This window comes from Coregonus clupeaformis, chromosome 31, assembly GCF_020615455.1.
Source record: "Coregonus clupeaformis isolate EN_2021a chromosome 31, ASM2061545v1, whole genome shotgun sequence".
NCBI classification, from domain to species: domain Eukaryota; kingdom Metazoa; phylum Chordata; class Actinopteri; order Salmoniformes; family Salmonidae; genus Coregonus; species Coregonus clupeaformis.
Window position 1 is genome coordinate 47148580 of NC_059222.1, and position 24404 is coordinate 47172983.

At 49.5% G+C, this 24404-nt stretch overlaps 1 protein-coding gene across 1 annotated transcript in view; it reads right to left on the reverse strand.

Annotated features, from left to right (window-relative positions):
- bcor (BCL6 corepressor) overlaps positions 1–24188 on the reverse strand; it is a 45439-nt gene extending 21251 nt beyond the window's left edge. The window contains exons 1-8 of the mRNA XM_041859315.2: positions 23433–24188; positions 15085–15167; positions 10283–13816; positions 8655–8711; positions 7831–8044; positions 5586–5996; positions 4460–4768; positions 40–533 (exon numbers count right to left, since the gene is read on the reverse strand). Coding sequence (XP_041715249.2) covers positions 40–533; positions 4460–4768; positions 5586–5996; positions 7831–8044; positions 8655–8711; positions 10283–13816; positions 15085–15087 — 5022 coding nt within the window. The 5' untranslated portion in view covers positions 15088–15167; positions 23433–24188. The remainder of the gene's footprint in view (positions 1–39; positions 534–4459; positions 4769–5585; positions 5997–7830; positions 8045–8654; positions 8712–10282; positions 13817–15084; positions 15168–23432) is intronic.
- Between the last annotated feature and the right edge of the window lie 216 nt (positions 24189–24404).

Consider the following 24404-nt stretch of genomic DNA (forward strand, 5'->3'; position numbering starts at 1 on the left):
AAGCATGAAAAGGAGTGTGTGTGTGTGTGTTCCACTCACCTTGTTCTCTCTCTCCTCCCCCAGCTCTTCATTCCCCAGCCCCAGCCTCTCCCTCTCCCCCAGCTCTTCATTCCCCAGCCCCACCCTCTCCCCCAGCTCTTCATTCCCCAGCCCCAGCCTCTCCCTCTCCCTCTGGCTGGTGTGTTTAGTCTTGCACTGCCGCTTGCCCTTGGGCTTGTCCTGGTCGCCGTGCCGACGGAGTCTGGGGGCCACCAGGTCCCCCGTTTGGTTGGGGTCATGGTCGGGGTGAGGGCCGGGGTGGGGGGGTCCCAGCCCCAGAGCACTGGTCCTGCGGTGTTCCTTTAGCCTCTGTCTCTTGTCTGACAGCCGTGGGGGGGTGGGGGGGACGTGGGGGTGTGCCGGGGCCAGGGAGTGAAAGGGGGTGAGGGCGGGGGTGGTGGTCTGGAGGGGTGGTCTTCTGACAGGGGTGTTGGACGGGGTCCGGGAGAGGCGGTCCAGATGCGCTGGGGTCAGAGGAACAGACGGTAGCACCACTAGACAGAGGGAGGGAGAGAGAGAGGTTAGCTGATCAATTCCCAACAAACAGAACCATCTCCCACAGAGAAAATACAACCAGCTGAATTTAACAAATATCAGCGTTACACTACAAATACTACATATCCCCTGGAACTACCGGAAGTGCAGGCTTTTGTTCCAGCCCAGCACCAACACACCTGGTGGACCTGATAAGACAGAAAGAATGGACTATTGTTTGTTTCAAGGCCATGTGCGACAGCCAACACCATAAAAAGAAGTCTCTGTTCTTTCCCCAGTCTCTCTTCTTTCTAGGATGAAAACAAAACAAGCATGGATGTAGACTTTCCTCCAAGGTCTCGTTAGGGAATGTGATGGGACAGAGAGGGCTGGGGCTGAATGCTAGAGTGATGTTCTCACGAAGACGTCCGTGGTATCTGGGGATTCTGATCTAGAGGGGGGTTATGGGATACAGGAGGGAAATATGAAATATGACAGATTGACAAAGAGAGGGAGAACGGAGAGAGAGAGATCGGGTCGGCAAGAGACGGAGAGTGAGAAAGCGAGGGGGGGAGGGAGAGGGAGAAGGAGCAGAACAAAGAGAGAGGGAGTGTAGGAGAGAGAGTGAGGGAGAGAAAACACAAGGGACTGGGGGGTGGGGGCAGAGAGGAAAAAGCGAGAGGAGGGTGTGTGTCAGCTGTTTTCCATTGCGTGCTCCAACAGCGGCTTGAAACATACAAGATGACAAACCCTGGGTGCAGCTGCAATACACAGCGCACACACTCACCAACACACACACACACACACAAACACACACACACACTCACTCACCAACACACACACACACACACACACTCACTCACCAACACACACACACACACACACTCACACACACACACGTGGTGAAGAGAAAGGGAGGCGGTTTCAGAGAGCCAGTGGGGAGTTTTACCTCGTCCATCTGGTAAATGATTTATTGTTCTGGGCGGGAGGCTCACTGCAAATGGCCTTCCTCCTCCTCCTCCTCCTCTCTCCTCCTCATCTCTCCTCCTCCGAGGATATCCAGAGGTGAGAGGCCGATCCACCACACACACAAAGGTGTGCCTGTCACACACACACTGGTTTTCACACTATCCTGGTCACACACACACTGGTTCTCCCACTATCCTGGTCACACACACACTGGTTCTCACACTATCCTGGTCACACACACACTGGTTTTCACACTATCCTGGTCACACACACACTGGTTCTCACACTATCCTGGTCACACACACACTGGTTCTCACACTATCCTGGTCACACACACACTGGTTCTCACACTATCCTGGTCACACACACACACTGGTTCTCACACTATCCTGGTCACACACACATTGGTTTTCACACTATCCTGGTCACACACACACTGGTTCTCACACTATCCTGGTCACACACACACTGGTTCTCACACTATCCTGGTCACACACACACTGGTTCTCACACTATCCTGGTCACACACCACAGCTCTTTCCTAAGTACTAGTACATGGAGGACGGGCTAAATGGAGGACGGGCTAAATGGAGGACGGGCTAAATGGAGGACGGGCTAAATGGAGGACGGGCTAAATGGAGGACGGGCTAAATGGAGGACGGGCTAAATGGAGGACGGGACTAAATGGAGGACGGGCTAAATGGAGGACGGGCTAAATGGTGTGAAAAAAATGACGTGTTCTATATTGTGTGTGTGTGTGTGTGTCTCAAGAACTCTAAGGACAGACTGGGTACCATGACAACAATTGGCACATGTTCTGCTTACCACCAACCAATTCCTATCTGCAGAGAACAAATACACACGTACGTGTGTGTGTATGTGTGTGTGTATGTGTGTGTGTGTGTATGTGTGCCAATCTGTCTCGCAGTATGGAGGAGGATCCCCATCATCCCCTAGCTACCTCTGATCCCCCCTCCCCCCCCCCTAGGGAACAGTCCCCAGAGGGGTGTAGTGTACCAAAGCACATGGCGTGTGTAAACCACTTCCCTTCTCCTATAAGGTCTAATTAACACCCTGTACTGTTGTGTTTCCTCTAGGGCAGGGGTATTCAACTCTTACCCTACGAGCGCCAGAGCCTGATGGTTTTCTGTTATACCTGATCATTCATTACACCCACCTGGTGTCCCAGGTTTAAATCAGTCCCTGATTAGAGGGGAACAATGAAAAAAAAGGGTTGTCTCCTCTAGGGGGTAGAGGAGACACTTTAAATATCATTTCACCCCTCATCCTAGTAATCCTCCCCTTTTCATGACTCTTGGTTTAACAGGGCTCTTATCCGCCTGGGGTGCAGCTGCACATCTTCAAATTAGTCAGCGCACTCTGACAAACCCTGGGACAACGTGGAGGGGCTTTGAACACACCTCTAAACACCCTGACAAACCAGACTAATGGAAAGGGTGTCGTGTCTAGTCACTTCCACAGAGGATATGGATGTGGTGTCTGTGTCTGAATGAGGGGTGTGTGTAGCACAGGGATTGCAGAGGAATGGGTGTCATCTGTTGCAAAGCGGATATCTCTTTGCGGAGCGTTGAGTGTGTGTGTTTGTCGTAGGTTCATTAAACAACCATTAGGATGCAACATGGCCGAGAAGTGACTCAGAAAATAGCAGTTTGACTGACACACCTCTGCATGTTCCATACGTCAGTTAGACTCTCTAAGACAAGGAAGAAGGGAAAGATATCAAGGAGAGAGAGAGAGGGTGTGAACAGGTGACTAACAGAAATAACAGGTGACTAACAGAAATAAATCTGAGATGCTAAATTGGAGACGCTGACATGAGAGACAGAGAGGGAGAAATACGAGCAGAGAGAGAGAGAGAGAGAGAGAGAGAGAGAGAGAGAGAGAGAGAGAGAGAGAGAGAGAGAGAGAGAGAGAGAGAGAGAGAGAGAGAGAGAGAGAGAGAGAGAGAGAGAGAGAGAGAGAGAGAGAGAGAGAGAGAGAGAGAGAGAGAGAGAGAGAGAGAGAGAGAGAGAGAGAGAGAGAGAGAGAGAGAGAGAGAGAGAGAGAGAGAGAGAGAGAGAGAGAGAGAAGAGAGAGAGAGAGAGAGAGAGAGAGAGAGAGAGAGAGAGAGAGAGAGAGAGAGAGAGAGAGAGAGAGAGAGAGAGAACTGCTGGTTGAACTACCAGTGGAATCTGACGCCTCATTATGCCCAGGCACAAGTTGCCAAGGCGATATCGTTTAAGAGCCAGAGAGAGGTAGTGGGAGAGAGCGAGAACGTTGTGTGAGACAGAACGTTGTGTGAAAGAGAGCGAGAGAGAACGTTGTGTGAGAGAGAGCGAGAGAGTCAGACAGAAATCTAGAGAGAAAGAGAGAGAGGTACAAGCTGTCTGTCACCCAGACAACCACTAACATCTCCCCAAAATGGCTGCCTAGGGCCTTGGTTTCCACAACAACACGTTCACGTCCCTGAGCTCTGTTCTCCCTGTAACCCCAAAGAAGGGAACATACAACATGTAGGCTATGCTAGCTAGCTGGCGCCAGGCCAATCGTCAAGGTCATTTAGCCAAGGCAACACTCCTGTAGCCTACAGTTACTAAGGTCGAAAATGGGAGCAAAGATCACCCCCCCCCAAAAATAAAAAAATAGGTGCAGTGAAATGTGCCGTGAATGTATTCATGGTGCTGAATGCAGTGAGTGACTCAACACTATAGCGCTGGAGTGGCTTTTATTGATGTGGAGTCAATAAAAGGTGGGGATATTGTTCTTCATGGACGGTGGTAAAGAACATGACTATCATGCATTCCACATTCACACAGCTCAATGCCTCCGTGTCTCAATTGAAAACTCTTGTCACCATCTGCCAGAAAGGATGGTTGGATGGATAATTATTATTAGGAATAATATATGACTACCTTTGAAAACCCAAGCTCTAGCAGACCAAAAATAAGCAATTTTTATCAACTTTGTTTTAACGTACCTCGCTCGTTGTCGCTGTGACCAAACGTTTCATGGCACCAGGCGTGGCCGTTGACCTCTGACCTCCGTTTCAGGCTCCGGTCTTCCTGTGAGGCAACCTTGACCTTCCTATCTGTGGCGCCGACCTCGGGGCACCCGTTGGGCAGGGTCGTCGTCATGGCGATGCTTCCGTTGACCTCTGTCGACCTCTGGGTGGCGGCCTGCCATTGGCTGAGCTCCTGGGCGAGGCGGGGCTTGCTGAGTCGGAGGCCGGTCAGCTCGATACACACCTTGAGGTTTTTGACTTCCTCTGGGACAGGCTCAGTGGGGCCTGGGGAGATGGAAATGGACAACCAATGGTTAAATCAACGTTTGGGAAAACAAGTCAGTGTGGGTTAGATGATTTATGAAGTTCACTCAGAGCAACAACCTAATTGAAACCAATGGAGAGAGGCTGTGTAATGGTAGACTGGAAGCGCTCTCCATCTCTCCTGTTCACTGTCCCTCCCCAAATCCACCACCAACACTTTAAAATAGAAATCATCTAATAATTAATGGAAAACACAAGAAAACAATTCTCTCTAATTACATTTGGGTGGAAAAATTATTGCACACCATTAGAATGTTCATAAAAAGAGGGAATGAATTCTAACGAAATGCGCTTGAGTTAAATACATTTTGTTGCATTGGGAGCTCAGCTAAATGTAATAGAAGTTCAAACCTTTTTAAAGCGCTCACCTCCAACCCCATTAACAACAAATGGGAGCATTTCCATTGTGAGTTTTAAATAAAGTAGCGATGCTCAGAAGGTTATTTTGGGTTGAAACCAAACTGGTGTGTTTGTGAAGCCCCTTGACGAATCACAGCTGTGTGTGTGTGTGTTTGGTTTCGTGTAGGCAACTGAACACAAATCACACTACATGAAAGGACTGAGAAAGACACCACCACAAAAGAGAACAACAGAGGGAGAGAGAGAGAGAGCCCCGCCACATGAAAGCAGACGAATCCAGGCAGGGGAGAGAGTGATGACAGACAGGATGGGGGGATTCTCTCCTCCTTGCTACTGAGCGAGGGATGGGGAAGCTGGAAAGGAAAGAGGTAGAGAAGAATAAAGGAGTGGTAAATAGGTCCATGCTGAGGGCCCTTACAGTTTGTTAGCCTGGCTCTTTTGGCTGGAACGTCCATCCTCTCCTCCTCCTCTTCTCTCTCATTTCCATCCCCTTCTTTCCCCTGGCTGTCGCCCTGGAGTGGCAGGCACGGTTCCAGGGCGTATGTGTGTTTCCTGCCGGGCACCGCAGTGGGCATGGAGGCTGGCATGGTGGGCATGATGCCAGGGTTGGCATCCTTCTGGGCCAGCCTTTCCACTGGGGCCGTGGGCAGGCTGGCAGGCTGCTCCCGTGGGGGCATACACACCCTCTCGTCTTTCTCCATCGTCATCCCCCTCTTCCACTCCTCCAGGGTGGGGCAAGCCTGCTCCCTCTCTCTGGGTGGGAGGCCCTCGGTGTGTGGGCATCGCTGGAGAACAGGCACTCTGTTGTTGGGGCACGTCGGCTGCACACCTGCACACACAGAAGGGGGATAATCAAATACACTGAGCAGCACTGGAGAAACCACAGCCCTCTCATCAAACTAAATCAGTTTCAAATGATGACTGCTGGTCCAGGCTCAAGACGAGGTAGAAAATACCCCCCACACAAATAGCAGCCACCACTATGTTAGGCCGAGGCCCACCATGCTCTTCCCACACAGAGGCAGAGAGAGAGAGAGAGGGGCAGAGAGAGAGAGGGGCAGAGAGAGAGAGAGAGAGAGAGAGAGAGAGAGCAGGCAAGCGACTGGGCCTTTCCGACTCCCTGGGCTCAAATTAGCTTCAAACATCAGCTCGGGCTGGCTTCCAGCTCTACCCCCTATTCCCACCCACTGCTGCTTTCAGCTCTCTCTCCCTCTCCATTCCGCTCAGTCCTCTCTCGCTTTTCCAGCCCTCTTTCCCTCTCTCTTTTTCCCCTCTCTCTTCCTCCCTCCCTCCTCTGCATGTCCGGGGCTGTAAAAGGCTCCTTGAGAATGTCTCCAGGCGTTCTAAAGCAGCCGCTTGGATCAAAGGCAGCTGGTGGGGGTGTCTGCTCTCTCCATCGCCGGCTCTCTCCCTCCCTCCTCAGCTGGTGGGGGTGTCTGCTCTCTCCATCGCCGCTCTCTCCCTCCCTCCTCAGCTGGTGGGGGTGTCTGCTCTCTCCATCGCCCGCTCTCTTTCTCCCTCTCTCCCTCCTCAGCTAGTGGGGGTGTCTGCTCTCTCCATCGCCCGCTCTCTTTCTTTCTTTCTTTCTTTCTTTCTTTCTTTCTATCTTTCCACTCGCTCTCTTTCTCTGGCTGTATCCCAGACCCAGGCTACATGCTGTGCTGCCTCACAGGGCTGCCCTTGTACTGGCCCGGACAGGAATGCCCCGCCCTGCTCTGAGCCACACACACACACACACACAGGCTTGAACATACACTCTCACCCATCCCCCCAGGTCCTGTCCTGCCAGCGCCCCAAATATCTCTCCATCTGGTAAACAGCATCATATGACTCACGCCACTCCGCTCGGCACGGCGCGCAACCCATAACGACAGTGTCTGCACCATGGCAACACGCCACCAAAGGGGGTCACCATGGAAACATGTGCCGCTCTGTGCGAAGAGGGCTACACGCTGCCCCTCTCCTAATGTCCACTGGTTTCCAAAACGTCCAGAGAGGAAGCTAGTTCACCCATGCCGTGCAATATGCCATAATAGCTCTAACACACAGCGTGTTAAAATATATTCCCCTAATATAGACTCCACATTCCTCTCCCCCACATACTCAACAGTGAAGTATTCTAATGTTGTGGCTTTTTATGCATAACAGGTCCTGTTGTAGGGGACGGATAGGGAAGGGTTAAATGTGAAGGCTGTTTTGTTACAATAGAGAGAGAAAAAGCCCTCTGTCAGCCCTCATGAGGAAGGGAGAGAGGGGGTAGGCTGGGCAGGCGTGCGGATGTGTTTACCGCCCCGTATCCGCTGGTTACGAGCTGCTGCACCGTGTTACAGCTCTTTGGGGCTGTCCCTAGACAGGGAGGAAGTGCGCAGCAGCTCTTTGAGGTAGGTAGGAGTGTGTGTGTGTGTATATATGAGTAAGATAAAGAGCAGACAGGAGTGAGAGTGAGTGAGAGGCATACAGTACAGATAGAAGGGCGAGCATATATAGATTTTTATTTTATTTCACCTTTATTTAACCAGGTAAGCCAGTTGAGAACAAGTTCTCATTTACAACTGCGACCTGGCCAAGATAAAGCAAAGCAGTGCGATAAAAACAACAGAGTTGTGTGTGTGTGTGTGTGTGTGTGTGTCTGGTGTGAGCGGAGCGCTCCGGGTTCCTCTTACCGTCCTTCTCAGCCTGGTCTGTGAGGGCTGTGGCCCCTGGCCCCGTTCTGACTGGGCCTTGGCAGCACGCCCAGTCCTCTCCTCCAACTCCATCCCCCTCTCCCTCTCCCCGCTGGCGCTGGCTGTCTGCCAAGTCCACCGCTGCCCCCCCTCCTCCTCCTCCTCCTCCCTCCTTCTCCTTCAGTTCCAGCTCAGAGAAGCGCAGCATAGCACGCTACAGACACACACACACACAGTCATGAGACCGACCCTGCGCTGCTCTCTTTCTCTCTCTCTCTCTCTCCGCACCGAGGCCTCTTTCCCTGCTCCTCTACAAAGGGTCTGCGTCCCCAAAGGCCAACGTGACTTCCTTCCTTCCTTCCTCCTTCCCTTATTTCCTCCCTTTATTTATCGCCTCCTGTCCGTCATTTGCACTGATGTGGATGCAAGAGCTGACAGGGTGAACGCCAGCCTCTGGAGAACTCCTTGTTATGTAGCCTTAACCTTCACCTGGCAACTTGTTGTGAGATCAGATCAGTGCAGATTGAGGAAGGTGAGGGGGAAGGAAAGGAACCCATTTTAGACTCTGGCTGTGATATAGCCGTTCATGTTTTACAGTGAGGTCACCTCAACAACAGCTAACATTGACATCAATACAACAGTTATGGTCTGGTAACAGTATTCCATGCCCCTTGTCGATTCTTACTCCTGACTGTCTTTAACAGAAACACACAAAAACAACCACAGAAAAGCCTGATTCTTCTACTACGCTCCTGAAACCGCAAAAACCAAAATGAAAAGAATCATTTGTCAAATTTTGGAATAAGAAGTGTAAATGAACTGACCTCACAGTAAGCAGCAGGTTGACTTAATTTACTGTCCTCTTGTGTTAAGCCTTCCATCTAAGTAATTGAATTAAATGGGTGCTCAATATTTTTGGCCAGTCATTTCAGTCATACAACTGTCATTTCAGTGATATAGCAAACAACTGTGACATTCATTGATATTAAAACCCGTCCTATTAACATCACACAGTTATGCATATGAATTGATTGAATAAACAAGTCAACAGAGTAGTAAGGTAAACAGCAGTGTGAATAGTCTATAGATCACATTCAATCCAACTGGGTTTCTGACAGCCAAATGCCAATCTAGAAAGACATGAACACTGGAGCACACAATCGTGGGAGTAGTAGAAACCTCCCTGTTGGACTCCCATATGGGAACCATTAAAGCAGTGGTTAATCAATGACCAGGCAGCAGAGGCAGATATCTGCTGGCTGATTGTGTGTAGGTTACATGAGGTAATGAGGTATGGGGAATAGGTTTGGGGCTGGGGAATAGGTTTGGGGTTGGGAGACCGAAGCTTGGGAATAAGGCTGGGGTTGGGGAATAGGTTTGGGGCTGGGGAATAGGTCTGAGGTTGGGAGACCGAAGCTTGGGAATAAGGCTGGGGTTGGGGCGAGAGCCGCTCTATTCGCAGGGCTTTGTTGAGTCTGTTTAGCGAAGGCTGGGCTGCTAGCGGGCGCTAATCTCCACCGTCGGAGAAGTACTGGGACTTGGCCAGGATTCCACTAGAGCAGAGCTGAGAGAGCCAGGCTGACTCCGTACCGCAGCGCTCAGCCAACAGAGCGAGGAGGAGGAGGACGGGGGAGAGGGGGAGGGGAGATTAACAGAGTATAATTTGAGGACAGAGGAGCCTTTTGGGGACTGGGAGAAGGGAGGGGGCTGGCTGCTCTACCTCTATACCACCCCTCCTTCACCACCATCTATACCCCCATCCCCAGGGCTCACCTGCAGGTTAACAATAGCCCGGGGCTTTAAGAGCCCGACAGGCCGCCAAGGCACACACACGCTCAGAGGCACACACACACACACACACACAAGCAGCTGAGCTTCTGCCCGGCTGAGCAGCGCAGGCACACACACGCAGCGTGTTGTGTTCACTCGCTCTCCCCGCAAACTAAACCACCACTGCAGTGGAGGGCAGCTCCACGGGCTCATAGCATGGGCGGGGGTGAGGGAGGGAGGGAAGCAGGGAGGATTGTAGGAAGGGAGGGAGGGAGACAGAGGGGAGGGGAGGCAACGGCCAACAGTAATTATACTGGAGCTTGTGGAGTCGGGGCTTGGCAGGGCAGAGCAGCTTATACAGAGCAGAGAGCTTCCTACTTCCAACTCCACTGCTCTCTATAGACCACTGTCTCCTTTAGTTCTGCCCAGTGAAACCTTACTGCCTGAAATCTTAGAAAGCCCTATCCTTTCAGTCTTCCTCCCTTGTGGTCCCAACTGCTAACACACCAGATTAAAGTCATCATCTAATCACAAAATCTTGATTTTCAAATCAGGTGTGTTATTCCTGGGTTGGAACAAAAGCCAACACGTACTGCCTCGCTCTAGGAACCAGGAAAGGACTATTGAGGATGTTTTTAAAAACTTTTAAAAGGTTAGTTATGTATTTGTTCTGGGAGCTCACCTGCAGTGCCCGCTGCTCTCTGCTCAGCTTGCTGGAGTCGGCGTACAGCTCGGTGGTGACACACTTGATGCGGTCACCAACGTAGCCAGAGGAGTTAGCGATGCGCTTGGCCAGGCTGGACCTCCTGGCCCTGGGGTAGCCTTGGTCGTCGTACTCCTCACCCTCGTGGGACTCTGTGTCCGTGTGCATGTCCTTGTCCAGGTCCGAGTAGTGGTCCATGGTCCTTTCATTCCTAAACCCAGATTCGTTCAAGGTGCGTTCCCTAGGAGAGTGGTCTCCGGAGGTGCGGTCCTCGCAAGAGCGGTCCCTACATGTACGATCCACACATGTACGGTCCCAAGAGCTGCGGTTCCCAGAACTACGGTCCACAGAGGTGGGGTCCTCAAAAGTACAGTCCCTGCTATCAAGGCCCTCTAAAGAGTGGTCTCTACGGTCCCAAGAGGTGCGGTCTCCAGAAGTCCTTGCGCAGCGAAGGGTCTGCTCCTCCGGCAGGTCAGAGAGGGGGCTGCTCTCTGCAGGGCTGGGGCTGTCCTCATGGCTGGGGAAAGGGCAGGGGGAGAGGGAGGGGGGCTCAGGACGGAGGGAGGAAGGGTGGAAGCCCAGCCACAGCTGGCTGCGTTGCTGCTGCTCTGCCTGCATGTGGGCCTGGCCTGGCCTGAGTTCAACAGCCTGGCCGGTACGGAGCATGTGCTGGAGCTCTGCCTCTCTCCCCTCGTTTCTCCCAATACTCCCACTACCCACAGGTTTGGAGGGGTCTCCTCTCTTAGCACATGGAGAGACAGCTTTGGTCAGGGGAGAGTCGCTGTCCCCATCGTCTTGGATTAAGTCGATACAGACTATCTCCTCTCTAGTTCCCGTCAGGGGCTTGTGGTTGAGGCTCTTTGAGCCCAGGCCTGTGGACCGGTCTGTCTCTCTGTCCCCCCTGCGGGTGTGTTTAGTGTCTGGGGCCTGGGTCTGGCTCTTGTAGGCCGAGGCGGAGTCCTCGTGGTGCTGCCAAACCTTCTCATGGGGCCTGGACCGGAGCTCCTGCAGCCGCTCGCTGTTCTTGAGGTCCAGGCCTGTGTGGGGGGAGGACATGAGGGGGTGGACCATCTCCTGAGAGTCATGGTAGGTCATGTAGTCCCCGTGGCTGGGGGGGATGCCATACGGGAGGCCGTGCTTGGGGGGCAGGCGGGGTGGGTACAGGCTGCTGCTGCCCAGCAGGACAGGGTGGGGGTACACTGGGCCTTTGCCTGGCATGGGCATGTGGGGCAGGGACATGCTCTCCTGGACTGAGTAGGGCAGGTATCTGTTAGCGTAGGCTAGGCTAGGGGGCAGATAGCCGTCGCTCTGGGGGAGGTAGAGGTGGCTGGGGGGGTGGCCGGACGGATGGCCGTTCTCTAAGTGGGGCGGCTGCTGGGGTTTGAAGGGCATCTCCTGAGCCTCTGGTTTCTTGAGGGGTTTCAATGGCTTCCCAGAAGAGGGATGGCTGCCCACTCTGTTGGAAGAAGGGGCTTTCTCAGAGTAGTTGGGGGAGGATCTTGGCCAATCACCGTTGACCTTGGGAGAGGGGGAGGCAGAGGACGGTCGGCTCCCAGAAGGAGCCACCACAGATGGGGCAGGGCTCGGGACGACAGCCCCATCGACCTCACCTATCCTGGGACAGGAGGAGCTTCGCTGCTGTGGTGAAGAAAAGTTATCCAGGTTTTTGTTTTTGATGACAGAGGGGTCTTTGTTGTGGTTGGCGTCTGAGCTGGAGCTGTCGTGGACCAGGGTCGGGCTGGGCACCACCCAGGAGGAGTGTAAAGTGCTAATGATCTCAGGCCTCTCTGGGGTTTTGGAGGAAGCCTCTGACGGGGAGAGGGTCTCTTTGAGGAGCTCCCGGCTGGGGGGTAAGCCGTATCGAGCCGCGGGTGAGTATCCCAGCTTAGCCAAGGCCTCTAGTTTTGGGGGGAATCCGTTGGGGGAGCCTTCCAACTCCAGGATTTTGGCCGACAGATCCAGAGGCTTGTCCGCAGGGTCTTTGGCAGGAGCCTGTAATACCGCTGGTCTATCAGAAGACAAAGTCTTCAAAGGGGACTGGCTCTGCTTCCTTTCCCCGTTCTTCTCCACGTTCCTGTGCTCTGAGCTGCTACCCTGCTCTTTGGGTTTGGCTTTGTGGCTGTGGCTGCCGGACCGCACAGGGGAGCGGTGCTCAGAGGCCATGCTGCTCATGTAGAAAGGATGGGACACCGACGGGGAGGAAGATGAGGTGGTGGTGGAGCAGGGGGGGCTTCTGAACAGTGACTTCTGGAAGTCCAAAGTGCTGTTGTCTATGAGAGGAGAAGGGGGAGGGACCGAGGTCTGGGGAGGGCGGGGGGCTGTGCGGGGGGACTGCATTATAAGTGCTGGTTTGGAGTCCACTGGTAGGCTGCTGCTAATACCAATCCCAGCACTAATACTACTGGTAATACTGCTACTGTTGTGAATGCTGCTGCTGCCAGAGCTCTTACTAGAGGAAGTCCGGCTGGGCTTACTACTGCTGCTGTTGCTGTGCTGCCTGTCATTATGGGACTGGGGTTGGGACTGGGGCTGCCTGTCTCTATGGGACTGGTGATGGGGTTGGGACTGGGGCTGCCTGTCACTATGTGACTGGTGATGGGGTTGGGACTGGGGCTGCCTGTCACTATGTGACTGGTGATGGGGTTGGGACTGGGGCTGCCTGTCACTATGTGACTGGTGATGGGGTTGGGACTGGGGCTGCCTGTCACTATGGGACTGGTGATGGGGTTGGGACTGGGGCTGCCTGTCACTATGGGACTGGTGATGGGGTTGGGACTGGGGCTGCCTGTCACTACGTGACTGGTGATGGGGTTGGGACTGCTGGTGTGCCTGGTGCTGCTGGTGAAGCTGGGACCCATAGGGGGAGAGGGTGGTGGGGGCCACTGTGGCCATGGGGATCCTCATAGGAGGGGCCAGGGGGGAGGAGATGGGGGCCGGGGGGTACGGGGGCATGTAGAAGAGGCGCTCAGCCCCAGCGGCGCTACCCCCCGCCCCGCCACACAGGGACTGGTAGGCCAGGTGCTGGGGCAAGTAGGGTGAGGGCTGGAACGGGGCCTTGTACATGTTGAGGGCTACGTATTTGGAGGAGTCCAGGAAGGGGTACAGGCCGGGGTCAGCGTACGGGTTTACCGCCCAGGGCAGCCGCAGGAAGCCGTTGCTGCCGTTGAGGCCCAGCTCAGAGGGCTTATCTCCAGGCCCCACACGGCGCTCCATCCCCAGGCCCTCCCCTCCTCCGCCAGGCCTCTGCAACCCGGGGGGAGGGCTCTTATACAGACCCACATAACCGTTACCAGGCTTCCTGCCGTCCAAGGTCAACCCTTCGGGTTTGTAGACAAGGTCGTAGCCCAGGGGCAAGGAGGAAACCCCCTCCCTGGCTTTTTCGGAGGCGGACAGGGTGCGGATGCCCGGGTAGACCATCCCTCCGTGGACGCGGAGGCTCTCCCTCATCAGGCTGCTACGGTCCATGCCCAGGGCAGCTAGCGGGTTCATTCTGCAGGCAGCACTCGCATCCACCTGCAACAAGACAACACATAAGGCCAAAGAGAGGGGTGAGACTCAGAGCGTTATAGCACTGAAGGGATGACATTCTCATTCACCCATACACATTTATAGTTTCTCAGTATACTGTGGAATCCTATTAGACAAGCTCTTGTGATTTTACATTAGAGAATATTAAAGTGAATTAACTCACTTTTGGAAATAAAATAAGTAGAATTTCCCCTCAATAAAAACAGATCCACGATCAACTTTTAAAGCTGTAGTAAGACCCTCATAAACAGTTTTAACACAAAGCAAAAGACCACTAGCCAGAGACGTGGGTATATGTTGTAGAATTTCCATTAGGAGCACATTAGTAATACATCTCCATTAATCAAGCGCGGGAGGAGTCATTTAACAGAGAGTCCCATACTGTAACCACAACACTTGAGAACATGTCTCAGGACCCAATCTACAAACAGGGAAAGTCAAGGTCATTGGAGAGCGCCACACAAGCAGCAGAATATGGAGCCTTGCTTTGCAAATTGCACCTTTATTCCCTATATAGTGCCCTACTCTGGTCAAACGTAGTGCACTATATAGGGAATAGGGTGCCATTTGGGACGTAGCCTTGCTCTATCTGGCTCTTGTAAGAGGGAAGCGTTAGCTGCTGCTGATTTCTAACAGGGGAAGAGAAGCCTTTGAGGCAGTCAGGCAAACGGCATGTATCAGTCTGAGCCATCATCACTAGCAGGGGGAATAATGTGTCTACCTGGATGGCTGATGTACCGCTAAAGTAGACCAACCCTCTGTTCTACTCCCACGGACCAAACCATACCTGGGTTCAAACAGTATTTGTTTTTATTCAAATACTTCAGCTGCACTTGATTGAGCCTTCCTGGCGCAATGGCACCAATGCAATTGTCCCAAAAGTGCCCATTTCACTCGCACTCCAAGGCAGGCTCAATCAAATATTCAAAGTATTTGAGAGATAGCCAAACACTATTTGGACCCAGGTCTGCCTGCCACAGAGCGAGTCCATGACAGAGCAGAGTACGGATGCCAGGAAGTGGATTAATTGAGTTTCCTGCCTGCCTACGGTACGATACGGGGGCGGCTGTTTGATTCATCTCATATTGGATCAACTGCAGGACCCATTTAGAAATGATACCAGCTAGCCCTGTGGAGGAGTAGCAACAACACAGTAATCCTACATCCAAATGAAAACCAAAGCCCTTGTGGAGGGCTCTTCCAGGTCTGCCATTCAGTACATTAGAGAGAGGGCTTTATATACAGTAGCTTACCATGCTTTGTGTGATGTGGTGGTTCCTGGATGGTTAGTTCCACATGGGTAGTCTGCCTCCCACCATCCCTCACTGGTACAATCCTGTCAAGACAGAGACAGAACAAATATGTGTTACCATCAATCAATCAAATTTATAAAGCCCTTTTTACATCAGCAGATGTCACAAAGTGCTTATACAGAAACCCAGCCTAAAACCCCAAAGAGCAAGCAATGCAGAAGAGCAGTGGCTAGGAAAAACTGCCTAGAAAGGCAGGAACCTAGAGAGCGCGCGCGAGAGAGAGAGCGCGACAAAAAGCGCGAGAGTGAGTCAAAACAGCAGGTGACAAGGTAGCACGTCCGGTGAACAGGTCAGGGTTCCTCTTAGAAAAAAATATACAACTATTGGAACCATGACTTACAAATAATTTATGTTGGCGAAAGTTGGAGCATAACTATGGAATTTGGTAAACGAAAATGTACGCTTAATCCAGTATAAACTAATGTATAGAATTTATTATACAAGCGAAAAAATTCACAAATTCTACAGCACAATGGCAGAGTCATGTCTTAAGTGTAAAACTAATAATGACTCAATAATCCATGCTTTCTGGGAATGCTATAAAGTCTGGAAGTTGTGGGCGGAGCTAGAAAGTTGGCTGTCAGAAGTATTACAATGTGAACGTACTTTTAATCTGTCTGTCTGCATATTTCAAGACATGGAATATGGGGGTGTAGTGAGATACCCGATGGCTTGGAGGATTCTCTTATCACTCATCTTGGAAAAACGTTTACTAAAAACTTGAAAATCAATCAATCCGCCATCATTAACACAATGGAAAAATCGAATGATTTATTATTTAAATATTGAATGTCCGGGACAAGGTAGCACGTCCGTTGAACAGATCAGGGTTTCATAGTCACAGGGAGAATTTCTTGGACTAATCAAATCTTGGCAAATGTAATGCATCTATGGTATAGCAATTTGACAATTCGGCGTGGGACCTACTACGTGTGGTTATCACGGAGCCAGAGCGATGATAACAAATTCCTCCTCTCAGCTCCTCTCCTAGGCAGAACATAACTCATAATCCAACGGCCCCAATGGCTGTCATCTGTCACAGGGAAACGTTTCAGCACTCGCTGCGCTCTGACAAAGATGCAAATCACCTCGCTGCCTCACCTGGGCTTTCCAGCCACACAGCTTGCTGCCTCTCCTCACCAGGGCTTTCCAGCCACACAGTTTGGCTGCGACATAAAAGGAGAGGGGGCCTTTGGCAGGCAACTACATAAACAAACACGCACCAGACGCATGCCACACACACACACAGTCACCCGCTATTGATGGGTTTACGGACGTGGGATTTCAATAATGCAGGCCTGCCCTTATCTTCAGACATGGCTCCAGTCACTGCCATTGAAGGGGGGGGAAGAGTTTTCATCCATCAAACTGTCCCCACCTCACAATCCCTCCACGCTCCCTTCCTACCGCCTGCTGGCTGCTTTCGTAATTTGCATAGCAACATTGTAGCTATGAAGCAACATTATCATTGCCAAGCAACCTGAACAAAGAAATGGGGCAAAAACAATGTGTCGAGGGGACTTCAACGTTTTAGATGTATGCAAATTCCCACCTGTGGATTGGGGGCATATTCTGGTGGAATGAAAGTCTCGTTAGAAAGCTACATTTCATCACTTCAGGTGACAAAAAACAATGGAAAGGATGGAAGTATGTGCACAATCTAGATATTGCAGTAGCAATCTCTATATATACAGTGAGGGGAAAAGTATTTGATCCCCTGCTGATTTTGTACGTTTGCCCACTGACAAAGAAATGATCAGTCTATAATTTTAATGGTAGGTTTATTTGAACAGTGAGAGACAGAATAACAACAACAAAATCCAGAAAAACACATGTCAAAAATTTTTATGAGGGAAATAAGTATTTGACTCCTCTGCAAAACATGACTTAGTACTTGGTGGCAAAACCCTTGTTGGCAATCACAGAGGTCAGACGTTTCTTGTAGTTGGCCACCAGGTTTGCACACATCTCAGGAGGGATTTTGTCCCACTCCTCTTTGCAGATCTTCTCCAAGTCATTAAGGTTTTGAGGCTGACGTTTGGCAACTCGAACCTTCAGCTCCCTCCACAGATTTTCTATGGGATTAAGGTCTGGAGACTGGCTAGGCCACTCCAGGACCTTAATGTGCTTCTTCTTGAGCCACTCCTTTGTTGCCTTTGCCGTGTGTTTTAGGTCATTGTCATGCTGGAATACCCATCCACGACCCATTTTCAATGCCCTGGCTGAGGGAAGGAGGTTCTCACCCAAGATTTGACGGTACATGGCCCCGTCCATCGTCCCTTTGATGCGGTGAAGTTGTCCTGTCCCCTTAGCAGGAAAACACCCCCAAAGCATAATGTTTCCAACTCCATGTTTGACGGTGGGGATGGTGTTCTTGGGGTCATAGGCAGCATTCCTCCTCCTCCAAACACGGCGAGTTGAGTTGATGCCAAAGAGCTAAATTTGTGTCTCATCTGACCACAACACTTTCACCCAGTTCTCCTCTGAATCATTCAGATGTTCATTGGCAAACTTCAGACGGGCCTGTATGTGCTTTATTGAGCAAGGGGACCTTGCGGGCGCTGCAGGATTTCAGTCCTTCACGGCGTAGTGTGTTACCAATTGTTTTCTTGGTGACTATGGTCCCAGCTGCCTTGAGATCATTGACAAGATCCTCCCGTGTAGTTCTGGGCTGTTTCCTCACCGTTCTCATGATCATTGCAACTCCACGAGGTGAGATCTTGCATGGAGCCCCAGGCCAAGGGAGATTGACAGTTATTTTGTGTTTCTTCCATTTGCGAATAATCGCACCAACTGTTGTCACCTTCTCACCAAGCTGCTTGGCGATGGTCTTGTAGCCCATTCCAGCCTTGTGTAGGTCTACAATCTTGTCCCTGACATCCTTGGAGAGCTCTTTGGTCTTGGCCATGGTGGAGAGTTTGGAATCTGATTGATTGATTGCTTCTGTGGACAGGTGTCTTTTATACAGGTAACAAACTGAGATTAGGAGCACTCCCTTTAAGAGTGTGCTCCTAATCTCAGCTCGTTACCTTTATAAAAGACACCTGGGAGCCAGAAATCTTTCTGATTGAGAGGGGGTCAAATACTTATTTCCCTCATTAAAATGCAAATCAATTTATTATATTTTTGACATGCGTTTTTCTGGATTTTTGTTGTTGTTATTCTGTCTCTCACTGTTCAAATACACCTACCATTAAAACTATAGACTGATAATTTCTTTGTCAGTGGGCAAATGTACAAAAATCAGCAGGGGATCAAATCCTTTTTTCCCTCACTATAATATATATATATATATATATATATATATATATATATATATATATATGAACGCCATTTAGTATACGCTTTTATCCAAAGCAACTTAGTCATGCGTGCATACATTTTACATATGGGTGGTCCCGGGAATCGAACCCACTATCCTGGCGTTGCAAGCGCCATGCTCTACCAACTGAGCTACAGAGGTACATAGAAGACAAATACCTTTGTCTTTTGAACAAAATGCATTATTCTAATGAAGTGTAATAACAGTCCTATAAACAGCAGCACAGTCATCAGATTTTTACACTCTGGACCCCAGATCACACACAACATAGGACCGTGCCTGGACAGTTCCAAATGGGCTCGCGTCACTCCTACAACCAAACCCATCACCTAGTCCCTATAGACATCACATTCTCTCCAGCCATTCAAACCCCTCCAGCTCTGCTCAAGGATGAGTCTATAGCACAGAGGGTGGAACAACAGTTCAGTCACGTTCTCCACATTCATTCTCCACACCCTCCATGACCCTAGCTTTCAGTCAGCCGACAGGGAGGAGGAGGAGGAGGAGGAGGGAGGGGAGCGGAGAGATTAACCCATTTCATACCCTCCCCCAGGATAAACGAAGCCCACTCTCTATCAATCCTAAAGCATGTGCCGTTGAATAGGCAGAAGGCGACTTATTGCTTATTTCTAGAGCGAAAATAGGGTTTTATTTTTTCTTGTTCGGATACACAGAACTGCTTTCCATTGGCTATTAATCAGACCAGGGGTGTCATGCACCTCAAAAATCTGAGGGGCACAAAGTATATGAGGATGGCTGTGGGGTTGGTCCGGAAGGGGACTAGCCCCCTTGTCTGGAAAATTGAGAATTTTCCAAACACCTATGATTAATTCTATATATATATATATATATTGCATATCTAACCATACCTCTGGAGCTGTCTGACTGATGTCTATTTTTTTTAAATAAAATGATGCGGCCCTGTTATTGGTGTGACACAAATGGCCAGAAATGAACTCGTTTTTTATTTGATCCAGTTAAAATGCAAAGTGCCAGCTGAGCCATTTGTTGTTTTGGCCTTGCTTCCATTAATCTTTCACATTTGGAGTCCCCCCACCCTCTATTTTGGCTCCAACTCTCATGACGCTTGGATGCCCTAACAGCGCCCCAGACAAAGCAGCCTGTAGTCTGGTTTTGTTTCGTGCGATTCGCCCCAGCAGCAGCCTGCCTGTGCTCCTTAATCAGAGATATTTGATAAGCCTGTTACGAAACAACTTCCCCCCTTCGTCACGCAGAACAGAGGTCTCTCGCGCAATGTCCTTTCCGAGGAGGTTTGCAGCCAAGGGAATTGTGCCACTCACCGCAATGTGAGACAAGAAATTCGTCATTAATCTGTCACCTGGTGTCATTTGTCCCTCTGTCTACATTAATTTACATTTCAATGTAAAATTAATTTTTGTGACAGTGGCCAATGCACACATTTGTATGATTGTCTAGGCATACTGCATTACGGCAACATAATGTCGGCTTTGAAAAGGGCCAAATACAATAGTCATTATCATGTAATTAATTAAAATTACTAAATAAAATGGATTAGTTGTATTCCGATTGATTAATACTTTTCAGGGAAACAGGGGTGTCCAGACTTTAGATTACAACCATGGAGGCGTTTGGTGCGCCATTATTCGAACAGATAAAACCTTGCAGGCCACAAAAACAATTCCACTTATGTGCAATAATTTAATGGTTGTGTTATTTTGTTTCCAGTAGGCAATTCAATGTGAAACCAAACCATTGGGCTCTCCCTCTCACCTTCTGGAGGTTGACGGCTTTGTTTGTTGGTGCATAAAACCAATCCAAAATAATAGGGCCCTAAGCCTATCCAAAAAGTAGTTCAAAGGGTTGTACTTTTTACAGTTTTTATTGCATCAGGGGATCAGCCTACACAGACACGTTTCGGCAATGACAGTGTCAGGAATTAGGAAACACGGCAACACCCCTGGCTGCATGCATGGTGGTGGTTTTACAATGTGGATTCGGCTCATGAATTAATCAATAAGTAAGCGTCAACATGTTGGCTAAACTTTATCCAACGGCCTAGGATATTTGTAGGCTATAGGGCTAGGATAGGACGAGCACCCAACAGAGAGCATGAGACCTGTACGACATGCCTTCTAATTGCACAGCCTATATTACAGAATCATAGACGTGTCATTCAAAGCACGGCGTGACAAATTCTAAAACCAATGGGTGGCGAGCAGAAAAAGCCAGCCAACACCTCGTGGGTGTCCCTCACTTGACCTAAAACTTGGCTGCCCCAATTCCTATTTAAATAAAATATGTGCCCCTAGTGAAAGGTACGTCGGGGCTGTTATCCTTTCTACTTAGGTGCATTCTGGCTGCTGGTGAGAACACCGCGTAAAGAAAACAATGTGTGGGCGTCAGGAGGCGTCCTTTTACGAGAGAGCGCAGCGAACCGTGCGTGCACACAGAGCTCCTGCTGCAGCACAAAAGCGCTCTGAAGCGGAGAGAAGAGCTCTCCTGTTTCGGGACCGCCGTCCCAGGGGAGACTCGCCTTGGCGAGGAGAAGATTCAATCAAACTGTGACATCTCCAGCGGGAGTCGACTAAGACATTCGATCTCTACAGCTCACTGCAGTGCTGTGGGTTTATTTTCCTTCACAAGCATTTCCACTGATTGTGTCAAACTCGGGAAATAGCGGGCCTATATCCTATTAATAAATTCGGCATATGTTAGAAGTAGCCTATACGCCTACTTAAAGAGAAATGCCTAATTTAGGCCTACATGACAACCAGCTAATATTGTGGCAGCAGAAAAAGCTTGACAACCGTGAGTCAATCACGCTTATCTTTTATGCCTTATTACTCTTTCTACTGTTCAAAATAAAATGCATAAATACATGTTTATCTGACGCCGAATGTTCTCTCAGCGGTTGGCCGACGCCTTTCCATATCACATTTCAAGGTGGTGGATGAAGGAAAAAATATCCTCAAAACCACGGTCTCTCTGGACACGACTCGTCTGGCTGCGTTGAATGCACAAAGGCTCCTGCAGACAGAGATGGCCGCGCTAAAAATAAACAACCCGGGTTAACATAATTGGGGGCGTAGGCCTTCACCAAATAAATGGCGAATGCGAGCAGGGATGTCTCTTCTCAGATAAATAATTTAAAATAGTATGATTTTGACAATACCAATTGGTTAGGCAAGTTGTTTAAGCCGTTATTTTCTCCTGAAATCTGTTATTCGAACATAAAAACTAGTCTACAGGTACTTGCGTAACTGCGGTAATGGATGTCTTTCAAGATTTATCCAAGTTGTAGGCCTAATTGTTCGTCTGTGACATCATTCATTAGATTCAACTGCCATATGAAATAGGCCTAGATAGTTGTCAGCAGAATGATAGGCTTCATTTAGGCCCAATGCAAACAACAACGCGGGTAAATTGCGCTCACAGCCCCCATATCAAATTGGTTTGATTCAAATAAACAAAAAACTAGGAATGTCTTGAAATGCGATCAGTTAAAAGTTGGTTCTTCAGTAAGCCTATAAGGACAAGTATTTTGAATAAGCTCCGTGACAACAGGCCTACTACTACGCTAACCATTCGGTATTTGTGCCACATTCAGCCTTCAGTTAGGAAACCAAGTATTCGGAATTAATTTATCTAGCAAAGTAGGACACTGACAACAAATGCCAGATAACTTTTGTGAAATAAACAGCCTAGGCCTGTAATTATTTTCCTATGAGCCTACAGCGCAGTAAGTTGCTTCTCCACTGTGTTAGCTCTGTTCTTGGAGTAGAAGTTCAAAAACACCAATTGGGGCGTTTATATGTGTCCAAAAACACCGCACTCCGTTGTTGCGGCTGCGCTTGCCTGTGTCTCGTATGTGCAACGAGACGAATTCCGTAGCGCAGCCTGTGACCGGATTCATTTCCCGTCCCCGGGGCGAGGGGAGGACTTTAGTTTGGACTCGTTTAAGTTAAGGCGCCAGGACACGTCAAGTTGCCATCATGACAAGAGCAGTTGGCGTACAAGAAAACAGACCTTGCATTATCCAAAGTGGGACAGAAGCCTCAGACACGTTTACGTAGGCTTAAATTATCCTTCAGGACACCTACACGCGTCTCAATGCGCTCGATCACCGTGCCGTTATAACAATTAATGAAAAGAATGATTGCCGCATTCTGTCCATGAAGTCGTTCATAAATGGAAAACCATACAGCCCCACCACACATCATCCACTCGCTGAAATGCGCAGGGAAATTACACAGATGACCTCCACGAGCATTTATCTGCAAAGTCGTTCCACAAGGTATATGGGATGGTGTCAAATGGGCGAGGCACTAAATTAAGACAAAATAAATAAATAGATTATATAGAAAAACGCCTATAGGCCGATTCCCACGGACACGCAACTAATTTGTTTATGGCAGGCCATGCATTGGAAACATAATTAGACAATTAGATAAGCCTACATCGAAATCACACGCGCTACACGCTATTTTTGTTATTTTACATTATCCTTTAAATGTTGCTGACTGGCTGAGAAAAAGGTTCGCTGGAAAGTCCCGTGACAACGTCGGATCTTTCACATTATTACCTACTAAAACAGTTCGGATAAACGATAAAACATTTAGGCCTAATCAACACTAATGAATCAATTTCCGTTACCAAACCCTCCAATATCACACCACCAATACGCTACAATCTTTCTATAGAAACGGTTGTAGGCTAGACTAGGTTTATACAAAGCCTATGTGAAAAATGAACTAGGTTAACACATATCTCTCAGTCCACTAAAACATTGGCAAGCAACTAAATATTCCACTTAAATACGCAGTTCTTTGTAGAAGCCCTTATCAGATGGCCAAGTCTCCACATCGTCAGAGCGACGCCGAACAAGATCGAGTCTTCAGACTGGAGCAAGACAGAAAAACAAACCAAACGAAACATGGAAAGGAAAACAAAGCCACAAACGTCCACAAAAATTAACTTAGCCTACCTGATAGAAATTCCAGAATAATTTAACTAAATTCGATTGTCCTTGGCCAAAACGTAAAATGTCCAGTTGGAACTTTTTGGCCGTGTTCTCTAGGCTCCACGAGTCAGTCAAAACGACCCAACGAGAGTTCGTGCGTCGGGGGAAATATCACTTTTGTAATCTAATTTTACAGCAAACAGGGGTGACTATGCTTCCCATGTTAAATGACATGTAGGTAAGAGAAGGCTACGAAAACATCCACAGTCTTTATACATTTCCAGTTGGTAAAATTCCGGGAGAGACGAGTAGGCGACAATGAACGACCACATCCACGGAGTCGCAGTGATAGACTACGTTTCTGCCCCCAGTAAATATATCCATTAGTAAAAAGACACCAAGTGAATCGTTGCCATGAATGTTTCAAGGTGCACAGGTGGCAACAACGGTCGTAGGTCTCAACAAACAATGAACTAATTCCGTCTGGTTATGCATTGCAGCGCCATGTTGAGCTCGTCATACGGCACACACGCCACCTCAAATATATGGCGAGAATTTCCGTTTTCAACAAATAAAGAATGCTAACAGTGCCCATTATCTTCAGTTTGACGCTAGGATGTTTCGGTCAATGTTCCCATTAGCTTTTATTTCGTCCTAGTTTCACTGTTCCGCATTAGTTTTTATTTCGTCCTAGTTTCACTGTTCCGTTTTCTTCCGTATGGCGCCGTTCTGAGCATTTACAACTGCCGCCTCTAGACGTGAAGCGGGGAATGAGTGCCTGCGCCTTGCTTCCAGTCGCAGACTCTACCCAGAAGGCCAATCGGGGAACCGCAATTACTATAAACCTCCAGCACGCTTAGCTCCACCAACGAAAACAAAGGGAGAGAGAGCAAGAAAGAGAGAGAGCGAAAGAGAGAGAGCGAAAGAGACCGCCAGCGAGCGAAAGAGACCGCCAGCGAGCGAGCGAGGGAGAGATTGAAGGTAAATAGGTTACTG